At 36.8% G+C, this 20215-nt stretch overlaps 2 protein-coding genes across 5 annotated transcripts in view; one reads left to right on the forward strand and one right to left on the reverse strand.

Annotated features, from left to right (window-relative positions):
* The window catches only part of LOC136842887 (beta-1,4-glucuronyltransferase 1-like), a 285173-nt gene that overhangs the window by 171555 nt on the left and 93403 nt on the right, over positions 1-20215 (forward strand). The gene's annotated exons all lie outside the window — the stretch shown is intronic.
* Positions 8299-20215, reverse strand: part of LOC136842886 (uncharacterized) — an 89272-nt gene continuing 77355 nt past the window's right edge. The window contains 1 exon segment of the mRNA XM_067110793.1: positions 8299-10899. Coding sequence (XP_066966894.1) covers positions 10643-10899 — 257 coding nt within the window. The 3' untranslated portion in view covers positions 8299-10642.

Here is a 20215-nt window from a genome sequence, read left to right on the forward strand (position 1 = left end):
CCCATAATTGCTTAGGATTTGACACTCCCTCTTGCCTAAATATAGCTCCTTTGTTCCTTAATCCTTACAGTCTTCCATCATGTAAGATCCGAGCTTGCTTAAGATTCTCTCTCTCTCTCTCTCTCTCTCTCTCTCTCTCTCTCTCTCTCTCTCTCTCTCTCCTCTCCCAGTTTTATTCAGGGTTCGGGAGCGATTCCTTGAAATAGGTATGGGTAAAGAAGGCTTTTACCCTTCCTCTCTCTCTCTCTCTCTCTCTCTCTCTCTCTCTCAGTTTTATTCAGGGTTCAGGAGCGATTCCTTGAAATAGGTATGGGTAAAGAAGACTTTTACCCTCTCTCTCTCTCTCTCTCTCTCTCTCTCTCTCTCTCTCTCTCTCTCTCTCTCTCTCTCTCTCTCTCTCTCTCTCCCCGACCTCTGCACATCGGAAAAAAATAGTCTACGATCTAATGGACTGCACCTGGGTCCTCCCTCTGAATTCTCACAATTTTGTGAAATCCCCTCTGTAAGTCTTTACGTCATCCTGCGGACAGAATGGCTGACAGACTCACACACAGACAGAAAAACGGATAAAGGGTGAAACACAATCCCATACGTAAGGTTTCTCCGTAGGGTTCAACATCTTAAAATTCTCGTGAATTGAAAAATAACTGAATAGCTCCCATCGAGCATTGTTGTTCTTTGTTTGCGCGCAGGATCGATGGTTAGTGTAGTCCGTGTGTAGTCCGTCTTCCGGGCTTTTAGATGACTTATTATTATTATTATTATTATTATTATTATTATTATTATTATTATTATTCAGAAGATGAACCCTATTCAGTGGAACAAGCCGACCACAGGGGCCTTTGACTTGAAGTTCAAACTTCCAAAGAATATGGTGTTCACTAGAAAGAAATAACAGAGGGTAATGGGAAATACAGAAAGAGATCGCTTATTGAAAATGAAAGAAGCAAATGTGAGTTAATCCTTAAATTACAGTGGGAAATACAGAAAGAGGAGATTACTTATTAAAAACGAAAAAAGTAAACGTGAGTTAATCATTAAAATGCAAGAAGAACTGTATTAGAGTAGTAATGCACTGCATCTTCGCTGGAACTTTCGAAGTTCCAATTGCACAACATCCTCAGGGAGACTGTTCCACAGTCCAACGGTGCGAGGAGTAAAGGCCCTCTGAAACTGAGAAGTTCGACAGCGACAGAAATATCTATGAATGATTATCTGAGCCTAGAGTTTCCAGTTTCCAATTGACTCATCTTTAGTGTGTTTTTTATTATTAGGTTGATATTCCAGTACCTTCGTCGCTATGGGCACCTATACGGACATATGCCACGTTTTCTCCATCGTATCATACGAGATGACCTTTAGTATCGAATGGTGATCTCTCAGGAAATGCAAGGAAGGAAATATTAACAATTGAGTGAATGGAAAAGCTCATGGCTTAGTCTAAGGCTTCGTTAGACAAACCTGGGCCTTTGCTCGACTTTTTGGCATTATTTTATTCTGCCTGCGAAGCTTTCATGGACAGAGCTTCCCACAATCAATGAAGAACTCCAGACACAGTCATCTCTTCTTCATTTGTATCTTTATTGAGCTCTTCTCTTTCTTCTATATGTTGACTGAAGTCACTTCTTCTCCCCTTCCTTCTATGTGTTGTTTGGGCTCACTTACCCAGTCAAAAAATTTACAGATAGTCTTTAACAAACTGAAAATTATTATATCCATATTTTTCCTGACCTAGACCCCTCTAAGTGTTCCTCTGATACACTGTATGCTGTTTTATTTACCTATTTATTTATCTTCCTTCTACACCTGGTTTGAGTTCACATACCCTGTAAAAAATTCTAGTATAATAAAACTTTAACAAACCCAGAATAATAGCAGCCATAATTTCCATGATTCAGTTTCATGTGTGTGTTCCTCTGAGATATGATATTTTATTTATTTATTTATTTATGTTTACCTATCTGTTTACTTATTTATTTATTTATCTGTTTATTTATTTATTCATCTATTGACATATTAATCTATTTATTTATTTGATAGACTGTATCTATCGACTTTGGTAGCCTTCGAGAGCTGATTTGATGGGACACGGCCCGGATTCCGCGTTTTCCAACAAGGCCTTGATCCTGAGAGGATTACTGTTCCTTGCGTCACATTCGAAAGAATCCCAGTAATTGGGATGGCAGTTTATTTACTGGGTTCTGTCCTGCTAGATGCGGGATATTCCTTGGGACTTGTGTTTATTATTATTATTATTATTATTATTGTATCAGTTCTGCTACATGTAGAATAGTACGTCTGGACTGGTGTATTTATTTTTCTGAATTATTATTATCATTATTATTATTATTATTATTATTATTATTATTATTATTATTATTATTATTATTATTATTATTATTATTAACTATCTTTTTTATATCTCCAAAGCATTTAGGACCTCCAAATTCATGATAATAATAATAATAATATTAATAATAAAAATAATAAATACACGAGTCTAGACGTCATATACTGCAGTGAAACTTAGAGCATTTTAGGTGACGTATGTTGCATGTGCAAATCCCCTTTCCCCCTCCCCCCTCCCCCTCCGGGCTGATTGCAATTCCACTAGAGTTTAGGGAATGACTGCTTCGCTAATTAACAGTCGGTGACTCTCTCTCTCTCTCTCTCTCTCTCTTTTGGGGGCCAAATCTTGTTTGGGAACCAAAGTGACTTTTTATAATTTTTGGGGGGCGTGGGAGGAGGGACAAACCGACATATTTTTCTCTCATAGTGGATATTCAGGTCCTTTGAAATAATGTGTTTTAGAAGTATAGGAGATTGTATCCTTTTAGACGTGTAGGAGATTGTATCCTTTTTAGGTGTATAGGAGATTATGTCTGTATGAACATGCAGATGTTTATGGACACGTTTCATGCTGTACACGTGCGTATGAAATCATTTAAAAGTTTCATGAGCTAGTGGAAGTTCTCGTAACAGACACCTTTCTGAAGGGGCTTGGGCGTATAGCTGAATATAGAAGTTTGCATATGTATATGAATGTGTGCATAATATATATATATATATATATATATATATATATATATATATATATATATATATATATATATTATATATATACATATATATATGCAAACTTTTATATTCAGCTATACGCCCAAACCCCTTCAGAAAGGTGTCTGTTACGAGAACTTCCACTAGCTCATGAAACTTTCAAATGATTTCACACGCACGTATACAGCATGAAACGTGCCTATAAACATCTGCGTATTCATAGTGATACAATCTCCTATACGCCTAAAAGGATACAATCTCCTATACGTCTAAAAGGATACAATCTCGTATACATCTAACAGGATACAATCTCCTACACGTCTAAAAGGATACAATCTCCTACATTATATGTATATATATATTATATATATGTGTATGTGAAATTTTTATCACACCTTGATTTATATGCGATGATGAAGCTACAAGTGTCTCTTAATATCTAATTCAGGCTACTTCGGGAATATCCCCGAAGGGAAAGTATCACCGAAGGAGAATTTTTAAGTGATACAAAAGGAATGGCACTGAAGCGTCTCGAACACTCGACACAGTACCTTCCAACGGCTCCAGTCGACGGTCAAACCACTTGATGGCTTTGACTGAGGTGCTTGATTTCGTTCTGCCCGTGTTTATGAAGCTCGTGATCCTATGTTTATTTTGTCGATTGTGATGTTTGTAGATATGTGAATATTAATCTCTTTTTTTATTTAGGTTGATTATATTGTTATTGCCTTTGCAAATGCTTTTTTATTTTTTTTAGTTTTCTGTAAAAGAAAACTTGTGCCGGCTTTGTCTGTCCGTCTGCACTTTTTTCTGTCCCCCCTCAGATCTTTAACCACGACCCGATTTTGGCCTTTCCTATATCGTTGCCAGAAGAATGATTATGGCTAACTTTAACCTTGAATAAAATTACAACTACTGAGGCTAGAGGGCTTCAAGTTGCTATGTTGATCATACTCCCTCTAATCATCAACCATACCAAATTGCAGCCTTCTAGCCTCAGTAGTTTTTATTTTATTTACGGTTAAAGTTAGCCATAATCATGCTTCTGGCAACGATATAGGAAAGACCACCATCGGATCGTGGTTAAAGTTTGGTGGTCTGCGGCTCATACTGCATTATACCGAGACCACCGAAAGATAGATCTATTTTCGGTGGCCTTGATTATAAGCAGTAGCGGCTGTACAGAAAACTCGACTGGGCCGAAGAAACTTTAACGCAGGTTTTAATTGTTTAGGCTTGTCCCTTACATTTGGAAGCTTGAATTTCAAGTGAATGGGCCCTGTGCGTGGTCTTGTTCCTTACAAATAGAGTTCATCTTCTGAATAATGATAATAATACAGACCTTTGCTCGTTCCAAATAATGGTCATAATTGTTGTCATCTGAAGTAAGCTTCTGTTTTGTAATTGCTTTTATTCCCACACAATTCATATCTGTCATTATTTTGTGTCTGGTTGGATTATTTACAATGTAAAATGTAAATCTGGGCTTCATTTCAATACGGGCAATAGGATTTATTTGAAACTAAGTTAACATTTTCAGTGTATATGCAATTGCTCTCTCTCTCTCTCTCTCTCTCTCTCTCTCTCTCTCTCTCTCTCTCTCTCTCTCTCTCTCTCTCTCTCAAAGGCAAAGTGGGTGACCTTTCTGTCGTGATGCCTGTATGTCAGTAAACCAGTCTGCTATAAATTCTCTCTCTCTCTCTCTCTCTCTCTCTCTCTCTCTCTCTCTCTCTCTCTCTCTCTCTCTCTCTCTCTCTCCAGGACATGGAATGAAACTCCCTCTCTCTCTCTCTCTCTCTCTCTCTCTCTCTCTCTCTCTCTCTCTCTCTCTCTCTCTCTCTCTCTCAAAGGCAAAGTGGGTGACCTTTCTGTCGTGATGCCTGTATGTCAGTAAACCAGTCTACTATAAATTCTCTCTCTCTCTCTCTCTCTCTCTCTCTCTCTCTCAAAGGCAAAGTGGGTGACCTTTCTGTCGTGATGCCTGTATGTCAGTAAACCAGTCTACTATAAATTCTCTCTCTCTCTCTCTCTCTCTCTCTCTCTCTCTCTCTCTCTCTCTCTCTCTCTCTCTCTCTCCACCAGGACATGGAATGAAACTCCCCATTATATAGATATATCTCTTGAAAGCACTTTATTTGCAATGTACAAAATTTTTCATCATAATTGCATGATAATCAGCTGATAACATAACATAACAGAACATATCAAGATATAACAGATTAGCAGCACCTTCACAGACGAACGAAAACTCTGAAGCACGCTTTTTTTTTTTTTTTTTACCCTTCACTTATGTAAACGAGTACTTACGTAAATGAGTTCATTTCTGTCATTTCTTTCCCCAGTCGTTGCAAGTCTTCCCAACTTTCCAGCCGTTCGTAAACGGTGATTGTGACGACCAAGCACTGAGATGTGGCCACATGAATAATGTTCTTATCTTTTGTTATGTATTGCAGTAAGTTGCGTTCGTAGCTGTCTCTTTAAATAGTGCACTTATTAACAATGTTTAATTGTTTATGATCTTGTCAAAGCCAGGATTGATTATGTCAGGAAAAGAATGTATAATATTATGAATTACATTCCCCTCCCTCGTCCAAAATACCAGAAAGCTTTACAGATTTATTTTAACCTAAGATTTCACCTCGTCTCCCACGGGCCAGCTCTATTCTAGGAAGCTCACAGCTTTAAAAAATCAAGTAAAATAAAATACGCCACTAGCATCCTTTGCAGCATCCGAAGTGCCGACAGATCTCGCTCAAACGTGGGCGTGACGTTGCAACGCCCGTGAGACCTCGCTCGCCCTTACAGGGCGCCACATAGGAGTAATACGCTTTGCCTAAGGCCACCGCTGACTCTCAGTTATACCTGCGCAGTGATGCCTGCACCGTCGGCCTGTGCAGGCAAAACTGAACCCACTAAAGTTCAGTCATGCCTGTGCAGGCAAAACTGACAGTCGGCATGTGCAGGCACAACTGAACCCACTAACGTTCAGTTACACCTGCGCAGTTATGCCTGTGCAGGCAAAACTGACAGTCTACCTGTGCAGGCAAAACTGAACCCACTAACGTTCAGCTGTACCTCAGGCAAAACTGAACGTTAGTGGCAGCATTTATTAGTTGCATCATCAGTTGTTTTTCCTCTGGCATCAACTGTACAGTTATTACGCGTGATTATAAATGATTCCTATAAAAAAAAATATCTGTTTTGGGGCACAAAGAATCGGGGAAGGGGCGGATAGATATTTTGAAACATCTCTTTGTATTTCCTTCCGAGGGTTTGGTATTAGCGTCGTGTTCAAATACTTCTTTATTTGTTTATTTATTTCGGCAGTGTGATGTCGATTCGGTAGGCCAGTGTGTCACCTGTTCTGTATGACATATCTTCCCTATCCTCCACCCTTTTGCCCTGCCTCATTCATTTCAGTGTTTCCCTCGGGGTATAGAGCTGTTTTCACGTCTGTCAATATTTTAACACTTTTAATCAATACCCTTTCTTATCTGTGTCGCATTAGCGCGACGCGGGTGGGTGTTTGGAAAGAAGGCAAAATAAGGTCTTGGGTAAAGTTTAAGTAAAGTGTATTAAAATGTATATATATATGTATACATTCGTCAATGGCTTGGAATTAAAGTCGAAACCGGTCAGGACCTACTCCCCGTCTCTTTATTTTTCACCTGTGGTAATGTGTGATAAATGAATCACGTATAAAAGTGATTATAATCATATATATATATATATATTATAATATATATATATATATATATATATATATATATATATATATATATATATATATATATATATATATATATATATATATATATATATATATATATATATATATATATATATATATATATATACATATACATATATATAAATACATACATGCATATATATATATGTATGTATATATATAAAGGAAAGTGTACACTTTTCCTGCTGTATTATATATATATATATATATATATATATATATATATATATATATATATATATATATAAAGACGCCTTTCATTATTCCATATTTCCTCGTCCTCTTCCTTTCCCCTCTTCACAATGGCCGCGCTGATTTAGGCTGCTTTGTCAGCCGTGGTTTCTTAAGAATAAAAAGAAATATATAATCTCGTATTCCGTGGATTTTGTCAAAAAACCTCTTCGTCAGAATAGAAATAAAAACGGAGAAATAGTCTGATTTGGTTTCGTTTCATCTGTTCATTACGAAACTCTGTTCTGTATTTTGTCAGTTCTCACGGGGAACAAGCAAGAGGCGAAGAGAGAGAGAGAGAGAGAGAAAGAGAGGAAGGGAGCGAAAGATGCATAGCCCCATTACGCTGCTGTCACCAGAGAAAAATCAGTTTAATCAGCGAAAAGCGACCGTTTACTCTCTCTCTCTCTCTCTCTCTCTCTCTCTCTCTCTCTCTCTCTCTCTCTCTCTCTCTGATTTAAATGTAAAAGTCAAATTCTCCTTGAAACTCCAATTACCTAAACTACTACAGTTTCTTTGTCTACCTAAGAACTTGATTACACGTCGATTGTGTACGACAGTATCGTGCAGTGTACCACAAAAATATTATTATTAATCTTTTTTGTGCGTTTGTTTGTTGCCCATCCTGACAAAACAGGGTACGCTTACGTCACAGTACGTATTTACATTGATGGCTTCGTAGTTGTAGAAAGATGTTACCTTAAATGCATCCATGCACTGATGGCAAGGAAGGTTGTATATAATATATATATATATATATATATATATATATATATATATATATATATATATATACATATACATATATATATATTACATATATATATATACATCAATATATATATTACATTCATGTATAGTCAAGTGTACATTCATGTATGTCTGCATGTCTGCATTCAAGGTAGGTTTACGTGAATACTTAATAACTGACTGACGCAACAGTATAGTCAATAAAATACGTAGCTACATATATATATATATATATATATATATATATATATATATATATATATATATATATATATATATATATATATATATCGAAATGATCCAACAACTCATCTAGTCGAGAAACGAAATCTAAATATGGCTAAACTTTCCTCGCAATGTACATAAACGATAGCACTTCAACTAAGGGCCTTTTTTTCGGTCGTTTGATTATCATAATATTTTTGGCAAGTTTTGAGCATGGCCCCCGAGAACGCGCCCTCTCTCTCTCTCTCTCTCTCTCTCTCTCTCTCTCTCTCTCTCTCTCTCTCTTTCATTCCCTCTCTACCTAGCAGTCACAGTCTAGTTCTCTCTCTACTCTCTCTACCTAATTAGTTAGTCTAGCCTTCTCTACCAACAGGTAATATCACTCAGTCTTCAACAAATCAACAACAGTCAGAGGTCCATGAACATTTCATTATACAGTTCTACAACGCATGCGTGCCTCGTTGTGAATGATTGTTATGATTGCCATTCGTTATAGATTAAATATGTATAATGAAGGGAAGCTGATGACTTCATTATCTCAGCATCCTTCTTTCCTACGGCAATTAAAAATGTGATCATAGAAATTCTTTGCCCTCACTGCGTGACTTTGTCTCTTAAATTTTTCCTTCAAAATCTCAGTTTACGGTTCACAACTCTTTATCGAAGGATGTGTAACACTGTTGCGTATTTATTCGCATTTCCTCACTTTTCTTTAATTATTTCCTAGGATTCAGTTTTATCATTTGTTGTGGCCTAGCTAAAGAATTGTATTTTATTTATTTATAAGTAACCCTGTTCAGCTTCATCACGAATCTTTTCGAAAACCTTAAACGCTTCGGTAAAGATGTCTGTCTTTAATTTTTTGTTTCCTTTTGTGAACATTGCACGGATCAGTAGAAATTCAGTGCCCATGAACTGTACTTAACGTCTGATTCAGTATAGTGAAAAGCAAGGCATGATTACTATCCAGCGCAATAGCAAGCTTGTTTTGCAATCAATCTGAACTCATTACTGCTGTCTGCTTGTGCTGTAGATTTTCCCAAAAACATTATGTGTATATTTTGTCTTGCAGGAAACTTCTGTGTTCTTTATTCTGTCCTCGTGACGAGCAGCCACAAATGGAGACTTTTGTCTATTCACTAAACCCTTCAAAAGACAATTCACTGACATGTTCATAGTTATCGAGTACAAATCTTCCATTTACTAAACCATTCGGATAACAATTCATTGACATTTTCACAGTTATCGAGTATTTCCAAACCCACGACATCAGAGTATTTCATTGCCAGCACGCACCACCCTACGTATACCCCTCTACCAAAAGAAAATGGCGCATAAATAACACAAATAATGCATAGATATATTTGTATGATTGAATGACCGACCAGCGTGATCTGACAGATCACTCTCATGCCCCGTCATTCAAGCTACCCCTCTACCTGGCCCTTAATATATATATATATAAGTAAATAAGAAACGATTGTCTCTCTTTGGCTTTGGGAAAAATGACTTCTGAAATTGACCTGGTAACAATGAGCCGTTTTATGTGATTGTAGTTAGTCTTTGAGTTTTTTTGCTGAGGATTTCTCAACTTTCGGATTAGCCATTGATGACTATATTGTTAGATTGTACGAACTTGCGTTTTTCTGTTTTGAATAGTTTTCTGTCGCTGCCTCACTCAATTGTAATTTTAAAACAGTGAATGTGATATGCAAACCTTTTCGTTTTCCTTGGAGAGTCCTTACCTTTTCACCTCCACTTAGAGGAGAAGCCTCTGTTTTTCTCTTCTGCTTTCTTCCACCTTCAGAAATTATCCGTTAATTATAGCTGATAAGAGGAAGTAAGATCGTGAAAACAATGAATACGGGTGAATTAACAATTAATGACGAACAGTGGCATTGCGAGCGCATAGATTTCTGTGGACGGACACTCAGACCCGCCCGTCCCCAGCAGTAAGATCACTCGGTTTTTTTGTTTAAATAACGCCTCCTTCTCTGTTCTGAAAACCATTAATGAAACTTTCGGCCATGAAAATATGACATTCGACGTCATCCGGAAATCTCGGCATCCTCATCACCAACGTTATCCAGTAAGAACATAAATAGACCTTTTAACGTTAGGCCATGAAAATATGACATTCGACATTATCCGGAAGTCCTGGATCCATCCTTATCACCAGCGTTATCCATTGGCAGTAATAAATATACCTTTGATTTTGCAAATCGATCTCTCACTCTTTTTTTTTTTAAGTAACACCTTCTATCTTTTGAAAGCTATTAATCAAACTTTCGGCCACGACAATATGACACTCGACATTATCCGGATTCTCGGCTTCCTCATCAACGACAGTATCCGTTATCTGGTGGAAACAATAAACAGACCTTTGATTCTGCAGATCGATCTCTCACGACTGTCTGTCTGTCTGTTCGACCTCTGGGCATGGCGACGTCAGAACGCCACTGCCATCATCATCATCATCATCATCATCATCATCACTGCCCACTTAACCATTGGCATTCTTAGTCAGGGGGGGCACTTTTCATCACGAACGAACGCCACTGAGGACCCAGGTTTTCTTTCTTTTTTTTTTTTAGATTTTCACTGAATTCACCTCGACGCGACGCCCTCTCACCCCAGCGTCCACAGCGCCTTCTCCTTGCTGGAGGACTCCATGCCGCAGGTCTTGGAGAGCTGGTTCATGTTGGCGGTGAAGGCCTTCACGAGGACGTCCTTGTACCTGTAGATGGAGGTGTCCGTCGTCCGCGGGTTCCGCACGCAGTCGTCCCCGCCGAATTCGCAGACTCTGTAGTGGTGCAGGAAGGCCACTTCGTTGGGCACGTTCAGGGTGCCTTTGCCCGGCAGGAACTCCCAGACGAAGTGGTTCCCTGGGAAAGAATGGGAGAGAAGCGAGGTTAAGGCGCTGTTGGTCTTTTGCGTGTCGGGTCAGAAATGGAGATTAGGCTGAATTATTATTATTATTATTATTATTATTATTATTATTATTATTATTATTATTATTATTATTATTATTATTCAGAAGGTAAACCATATTCATATAGAACAAGCCCACCAAAGGGGTCATTGACTTGAAATTATAATTATTATTATTATTATTATTATTATTATTATTATTATTATTATTATTATTATTATTATTATTAGTCAAAAGATAGATCATATTCATACGGAACAAACCCACAGTAGCCATTGACTTGAAATTATTATTATTATTATTATTATTATTATTATTATTATTATTCAGAAGATGAACCCTATTCATATGGAACAAGCCCACAGGGGCCATTGACTTGAAATTATTATTATTATTATTATTATTATTATTATTATTATTATTATTATTATTTTTTTTTTTTTTTATTATTATTATTATTCAGAAGATGAACCCTATCCATATGAAACAAGCTCACAGGGGCCAGCAACTTGAAATTCAAACTTCCAAAGAATATTTTGGTGTTCATTAGAAAGAAGAGGAGGTACAGGGAAATACAGAAATAGATCTCACTTAAGAGTCCATCTTCTGAATAATAATAATACGCTGGACGTTGTGTGTTTGTCATGCAACTTTTAAAAAGCAAAGCCCCATCAAAGGTCGGTTGATTAATTTATGATTTACTTACACAGTACTGTGAAGCTTCATTTTATTATATGCATCATCTTCACATAACTTTACATTTCTTAAAGACAAAGAAAGTTACACTTCAGACATAACTTATTCTTACATCGCGATTAGTTCTAATTTCAATCAGACTCTGCCAAAGTGGTTTAGATATTACATGCAAGAATAAAATAAATTCGCTTATGAAAATTGTATAAAAATAGGACTCTTTCGATTTTACTGCTGTGCTTCAAGAAATTCTCGTTGTAAATTTAAATTCACATAAATCAACAGCCCAGGTAGGGAGATAGTGCCGTCAGTGAACCTCATGCGGTGCACTGTAGGCATTACTTAAGGTTCTCTGCAGCGTCCCTTCGGCTCCTAGCTGCAACCCCCTTTCATTCCTTTTACTGTACCTCCCGTCATGTTCCCTTTTTTGCATCTTACTTTCCACCCTTTCCTAACAATTGATTCATAGTTCAACTGCGAGGTTCTCCTCCTGTTACACCTTTCAACCCTTTTTTTACTGTTTCCCTTTCAGCGTATGACCTCGTCATAGGTCCCAGCGCTTGCTTGGTCTTTGACCTAAATTCTATATTCTATTCTGTTCTGTTTATATCAACAGTGGAAAGTTATTGACAAAATTTGCTTCCGAGTTCACATAAAAAAAAAACTTTTTTTTTATCGCTTCAGTTTTCCTCGTTGTCGTCCGTCAATTTTTAATCAAACTGGACACCCTGTCATGAAATAAATAAGCCGCACAGGGCACGAGCCCTCCATCATTAATATTTCGAAGTCAAATAAAAGAAAAACAATTAAAAAACTCTTGGATGCTTTCCTCAGTGAAAGTGACGTTTCCCCCTACACGTGCCTCCAGCAGAGTTTTCGTCATTTCAAAACTTTGTAAAGAAAGGTGGGCTTTCTTCGATATCGGAATTCGGTGATGTGTAGGTGTCACCTTTTTTTTTTGGCAGGGGGGGGGGCGCTTTATCATAAGCATATTGGCCGCGTATGTAAATCTAAAACGAGAGAGAGAGCGTGGTTTAGTTAGTTTGTTCTTACAGACTACCTTCATGTTTAATTGTAATCATCTTAATTCTGTTAAGTAGTAAAACGAGAGAGAGAGAGAGAGAGATTCCTTACATCCATGGTAAATTAACATAAACGACATTACCATTGTCAGTTGTGAATTGTTCATCATAAGAGAATTCATTCAATGCACTGAAATTCACTAGTACCTTCTCCTTATCGTGACTAGCTCATCGTGACGCCCAGACTGATGACCGAATGACCGCCAAGTAATAGCGAGTATTCCTTCGCGATGAAAATGAATGAAATCTACATTAACATAGGAGTAAAAACTGAATGAAATCTACTTTAACATAGGAATAAAAACTGCGCCGTCTACATTAAAATAGGAATAAAAACTGCACCGTCTACATTAACAGAAATAAAAACTGCACCGTCTACATTAACATAGGAATAAAAACTGCACCGTTTACGTTAACATAAGAATAAAAACTGCCGCGGAATCAGGATTATTCGGAACTGACAGAAAAAGAATTATTTCGTGTGCTTTTAATAATTTTTTTTTTTTTACATTTTACGTTTGAGTTTTTTCATGGAAAGTTCTCTCTCTCTCTCTCTCTCTCTCTCTCTCTCTCTCTCTCTCTCTCTCTCTCTCTCTCTCTCTCTCTCTCGTGTTACTACTCAATAGGATAAATACGAATATAATTAAACATGAAAGCAATCTGTAGAAATGAACTACAACTTCTCTCTCTCTCTCTCTCTCTCTCTCTCTCTCTCTCTCTCTCTCTCTCTCTCTCTCTCTCTCTACTACTCAGTAGGATAAATACGAATATAATTAAACATGAAAGCAATCTGTAGAAATGAAGTAAAACTTCTCTCTCTCTCTCTCTCTCTCTCTCTCTCTCTCTCTCTCTCTCTCTCTCTCTCTCTCTCTCTCTCATTCCATTTTTATAAGCTGACATAATAAAAATGATTCGATATGTGAAAGGTGAACAAGTTTTCGAAATCTCTGTCTAGTTTCTGATTTATCTTTGCCAACAATCGCCGTTGATTTGACCAGACAGTGATTTTATCAAACTAGTCAGTGATTTTATCAACGTGACACCCAACGGTATCTGCAACTTTTACCCTTAATTATCACCTGATTTGTTTATGAAGGTCGTCCTGATCATTATCTCGAGGGTCATGCACTGTAAGTGCGTCTTATTCTGTTACCAGCTCAGATGTCAGAGTCGTGACTCGGTAGTTCATGATTACGAATCTGTATTTGATTTTTTTGTCTGTTTCATTTTGCTATTTTAAATTATATATTTTTTATGATTTTTTATTAAGTTCTGACATAACAGACCCGGAAACAGACATTTTGTTACTTCATGATAACATATTTTTCTGATACAAGCACATCTAACAAACAAATGCGGATTTATCATTTTATCTGGTTTTAATTTTCTTCGGAACGCCCCGTATAGTGCCGGCAGTGCACCTCACGCTTTGCACTGCAGGTATTACTTAAGGTTCTTAGCTGCAACCCCTTTCATTCCTTTTACTGCACCTCCTTTCATATTGTCCTCCATCCTACTTTCCTCAACCCTTTCCCAGACAACTGATTCATTGCAACTGTGAGGTTTCCTCCCTGTTACACCTTTCAAACCTTTTTACTCTCAATTTTCCTTTCAGTGCTGGATGACCTCATAGATCCCAGCGCTTGGCCTTTAGTCTAAATTCTATATTCTATTTTATTCTGTTTTCTTTGAAATAGAAACTATTCCCTTTGCCAACGGTTACACATGTATGCATATCCATGTATATTTGTATACTTGAGTTCCCTAATGTGTTGGCTCTGAGGAAAGGTGTGTGTGATTAACAGTGGTGTGTATATTCGTATATTCTGCGTGTATAATTTTACAGTTGATTATGAAATAAAATAATGAAAATTATTGCTGAGTCACAAAAAAATCGAGTACTTTCTGATTCAATTCGGTGCTGAGAATGAGTTGCTTTCTCTCTCTCTCTCACACTTTTATCTAATGTCATAGGGACAGGTAATGGTTGGGTTAATGTGAAACCCTCTCTCTCTCTTTCTCTCTCTCTCTCTCTCTAACCTGCACCTAAAGTAGGTCCCTCTGAGTGTCAATAGCATCCATATTCCGTATATGATCGTGCAGAATCATGGATAAACGTACCTTCTGCCTGCATTGCATTGCGTCATTTCACAGTTAGGAAAGTAAATTGATCAGGTATGGAACATGCAGGCTTTATAAACGCCACGAATATCGCGAGCCTTCCGCCTATTTTAGAACATCGGCTGATATCACAAATATCTCACATTTGAAATCAGAGCCGGCGAGAGATAGATCAGTTTCAGAAAGCTAATGCGGTTGCTGTAGGCAGATTGTAAAATGGGTACCTTAGTGCCCCCGTGTACTGTATTAAGCTCTGTAGGACTTGGACATTTGCATTAAGTTGCAAGTTCTCTAGGACTTATTTATATTAACTTTTGAGTTCTCTGGGACTTAGACATTTTCATTAAGTTTTCAAGTTCTGTAGGACTTAAACATTTGCATTAAGTTTTCAAGTTCTGTAGGACTTAGACATTTGCATTAAGTTTTCAAGTTCTGTAGGACTTAGACATTTGCATTAAGTTTCAAGTTCTGTAGGACTTAGACATTTGCATTAAATTTTCAAGTTCTGTAGGACTTAGACATTTGCATTAAGTTTTCAAGTTCTGTAGGACTTAGACATTTGCATTAAGTTTTCTAGTTCTGTAGGACTTAGACATTTGCATCAAGTTTTCAAGTTCTGTAGGACTTAGGCATTTGCATTAAGTTTCAAGTTCTCTAGGACTTAGACATTTGTATTAAGTTTCAAGTCCTCTAGGACTTAGACTTCTGCATCAAGTTTTAAGTTCTGTAGGACTTGGCAGGCATTTTGGGTAAGGGTGACAAGCACATTTTTGTAGGGAATTTAGTTCTTCGCGTCTGGAGAGATGGAAAACCAATCGCTGTAAATATCCTATACTATATCATTTTCACCTCTAAGCCCATCATTTTTCTACATTTTCACCTGTGATTCTAAGCGATAGCGAGAGGTCAGTGATCCCTTAGTGAACAGAAGGAACCTCTTTTTACTTTTCTTGTTTGTTGCTATTTCTTGTTTTCGTTCCTGTCATTTTCACCTTTAATTCTAAGGAATTAGCAACAGATCAGTGACCTTTTAATGAAGAGAAGGAACTGTTTTTAGTTTTATTTAAGGTTAAAGTTAGCCATAATCGTGCTTCTGGCAACTATATAGGATAGGCCACCACCAGGCCGTGGTTAAAGTTTCACGGGTCGCGGCTCATACAGCATTATACCGAGACCACCGAAAGATAGATCTGTTTTCGGTGGCCTTGATTATACGCTGTAGCGGCTGTACAGAAAACGCGATTGCGCCGGAGAAACTTTTTTTTTTTTTTTTTTTTTTTTTTTTTTTTTTTTTTTTTTTTTTTTTTCAGGAGACTCATAAAAAACTCCTCATGAGTCTCAAGAAAAACTCATCAATAAGTACGAGCATCGTCAACGAAAGGGAGGCAGTTTTGCTAATAAAAAAACTTCGTCCTTCTTAGACTTCGTTTCTCATAGCGACAAAGCCCTGAAGTTTGAACAGAAAACTTCTGCGAAGTTGACGTCAGACTACAAACTTCCCCTCCGCATTTAGAGTGTCAAAATCTCTTTAGTATTAGTCAGTTCGTATCTTATCCGTAACTTCGATATGCTTTTTACTGTTGTCATTGCACTTACATTTTTATCTGTTTATTTATAAAGTTGTTAATTTTTTTTTTCTTTTTTAGTAAGTGATCTTTTCTTTCTCTATTTCCCTTTGCCTTCTGTTGTTTCTTACAAATGAACACCGTAATATTATTCTTTGGAAGCTTGAATTTCAAGTCAGTGGACCCTGACGGTTTGTTCCATATGAATCAGGGTTCATCTGAATGATAATAATAATAATATGAAGGGAGTAGACCCTCTTTTAAACAGGTCTTATTAAAAAGGATGGCTGTATTATGCGAATTTATCTTATATAGTGTCTTTTCTATCTTCCTTATGATTAGCTTTTCAGGCTCAGCGATGTTAGTCAGCAACTGGCCGATATTCATGTTGGAAAAGGATTTCTGATTGGATGTTTTAATAAAAGACTTTTCATATTCCGCACACTATCCTTTTCCAACATGAATATCGGCCAGTTGCTGACTAACATCGCTGAGCCTGAAAAGCGAATCATAAGGAGGATAGAAAAGACACCATATAAGATAAATTCGCATAATACAGCCATCCTTTTTAATAATAATAATAATAATAATAATAATAATAATAGTAATAATTTCAAGTCAATGGCCCCTGTGATGGGCTTCTTCCATATGAATAAGGGTTCATCATCTGAATAATAATAATAATAATAATAATAATAATAATAATAATAATAATTTCAAGTCAATGGCCCCTGTGGTGAGATTGTTCCGTATGAATAGGGTTCATCTTCTGAACAGTAAGATTGTTCCATATGAACAGGGTTCAACCTCTGAACAGTAACAATAATAACAGCTAGATTAAATGAAAAATCACAGTTAATTTCGTGTAGAAAAGTAAGATCAAGATAGAATGAATAATTAATTGTTCTTTGCAGGCGTGTGTATATTACTATTTTCCACTGCGAAAGTTTGTACGTAAAGAATTCCGTTTACATAGATGTAATTGTGCAGTGAAATGTGAAAACTAAGAAAAGAATAAAGTTTATGAAAAATTTTAGAAAAAGGTTACAGGGTCTTACCACAATGGAACCTTCCACTGAAATGTGAAAACTAAGAAAAGTATAAAGTTTTTTATGAAAAAAGTTAGAAAAAGATTATGGACTCTTAAACTTCCATTGAAATGTGAAAACTGAGAAAAGTATAAAGGTTTTTTTTATAAAAAAAAAATCGAAAAAACATGAAGTCTTCTGTTGTCCGGACAATCCTCTTCAACTAAACTTGTTTTAAAATAGCAAAAGTTTATCAACAAAGGATCTCGCCATTTACAAAAGATGGGGGAAGATAGGAAACAGAGAGAGAAATTCAAAAGATTTCCCGAAGAGTTTATGGTCGGAGGAATGATGAGGAAAATAGATGAAGTTAAAAAAAAATAATTCCGAGATTCATTTCTAGTCTTTAGTGGTTTATTGAAATTGATATATGTTTGTCTGTCTGTCTGTGTGCCTGTTTGCGCCGGATAAAGTGAAAATGGGTCCTTTTGTTTGCATACTTCGAATGGGACGCAGGTGCGTGTCGTGTAAGTGTTCAGAATTGGCAGATGACTTCCCTCGTACAATGTAGGCATTACCCGTTTCGTTCTTTTTACTTCCATCTTACTTTCCTCAGCCCTCTCCTGAGAATTGTTTCATAGTGCAGCTGCGAGGTTTTCCTCTGATACCAGTCAGACCTTCTTTACTCTCAATTTCCCTTTCAGTTCTGAATGACCTCATAGGTCCCAGTAGCGCTTGCTCGGCCCCTGGCCGAAATCATTTATTCCATTCCTTCCTTCCTAAGTCTTGTGATCCGCCAAAGTATCTTTAACAAAATAGAAGCAATGTTTTCATCCCCAGGGTCATTTTCAAACATCCTATTCTTTCCTGCCTTCACAAAAATTATTATTATTACTATTATTATTATTATTTATTATTATTATTATTATTATTATTATTATTATTATTATTATTATTATTATTATTATTATTATTATTATCCAGAAGATAAACCCTATTCATATGCAACAAGCCCACCTAAGGGTCCATTGACTTGAAATTCAAGCTTCCAAAGAATATTATGGTGTTCATTAGAAGGAAGTAACAGAAGGTAATGGGAAGTATAAAAAGAAAAGATCACTTCTTATTATTACAATTACAATGTGTTGAACAGATTTCACTAAAAATAAATTACAAAGTAAAGAATAAAGATTAATCAAAACCGCCTAACACCTTTCAAAAGAAAATTGTATATACTAACTGACAATGTCAGTCTAAGTTAGAGCAAGTATTAAAAATTGGGTATCGAAAAAAAAAAGTAAAAGTGAGCTGTAAAAAATGAAAAATAAAAAAATTTGAATTGCTGAAGTATTCGATGATACGTCATGCTTCCAGCAGAAGCCAAAAAAAAAAGGCAGAATAAAAGTGTCGTTGAAATAAAAGTTGGGGAAGAATTTTTATACTTTTATTCTTCGTCAGAAAAAAATAAGAAACAGGTAAAAAAAAAAAGCGGCGAAGTTTCTTAGGCGCAGTCGAGTTCTCTGTACAGCGTATAATCAAGGCCACCGAAAATAGATCTATCTTTCGGTGGCCTCGATATAATGCTGTATGAGTCGCGGCCCATGAAACTCTCAGCCGGCCATGGTGGCCTGAGTTGATGCGTTGCCAGAAGCCCGGTCATGGCTGACTTTAACCTTAAATAAAACAAAAACTGCTGAGGCTAGAGGGCTGCAATTTGGTATGTTTGATGATTGGAGGGTGGATGGTCAACATACTAATATGCAGCTCTCTAGCCTCAGTAGTTTTTAAGATCTGAGGACGGACAGAATAAATGGCGGCACGATAGTTTTCCTCTCCGAAAACTAAAAAGTGTGGTGGTAGAACTCAACCTATAAATAACATTAACTCTTGGAAGGAAAGGCGTAAAATGCGGAAATTAATGAAAGAAAAAAAAAACCGGGAAAAAGGAAATAATTGCTCCGTGGGATCCGTGGAGGAATGTCACTCTTTGTGGGCGGCATCGCTTGTAACAGAGATATTGCTCTCCTTTGCTGGAGATGTCTTGATGTCTTGCTTTTTCCTTTCACTAGAATGACTAGATGTTCGGTCCTTTCTTGTCACTGCGGTTGCTGATGTATATGTATGTGTATATACATATATAATATATAAATACAGTATGTATGTATATATATATATATATATATATATATATATATATATATACATATATACTATATATATAAAGTCACTGTGGTTCCTGATGTATATGTATGTGTATACATACATAGGCCTACACACGCATATATATATTATGTGTGTGTGTGTGAGAGAGAGAGAGAGAGAGAGAGAGAGGGAGAGAAAACAGGTCTGAATTCTATTTTGTAAACGATTGGTTTATCTTATTTTAAGAAAGTCGCTGATTTCACGATAACCACTGGATAAGAAAACAGGGTCATTGATAACCACACTTGACAGAGGGGTTAAATATTATTTGTTTTTGGGATTCATTCGTCTTCAGTTCACAATAGCTCAAGAACGTCTTCAAAATTTATAAACCTCTCGCGAACCTCCCGTAGGAGGATAGTGCCGTCAGTGCACCTCATGCGTTGCACTGTAGGCATTACTTGAGGTTCTTTGCAGCGTCCCTTCATTAGGCCCCTAGCTGCAACCCCTTTCATTCTCTTTCTTCCATCTTTGCTTTCCTCAACCCTCTCCTAAGAATTGACTCATAGTGTAGCTGTGAGGTTTTCCTCCTGTTACACCTTTCAAACCTTCTTTACTCTCAATTTCCGTTTCAGCGC

This window comes from Macrobrachium rosenbergii, chromosome 10 (assembly GCF_040412425.1).
Source record: "Macrobrachium rosenbergii isolate ZJJX-2024 chromosome 10, ASM4041242v1, whole genome shotgun sequence".
NCBI lineage: Eukaryota > Metazoa > Arthropoda > Malacostraca > Decapoda > Palaemonidae > Macrobrachium > Macrobrachium rosenbergii.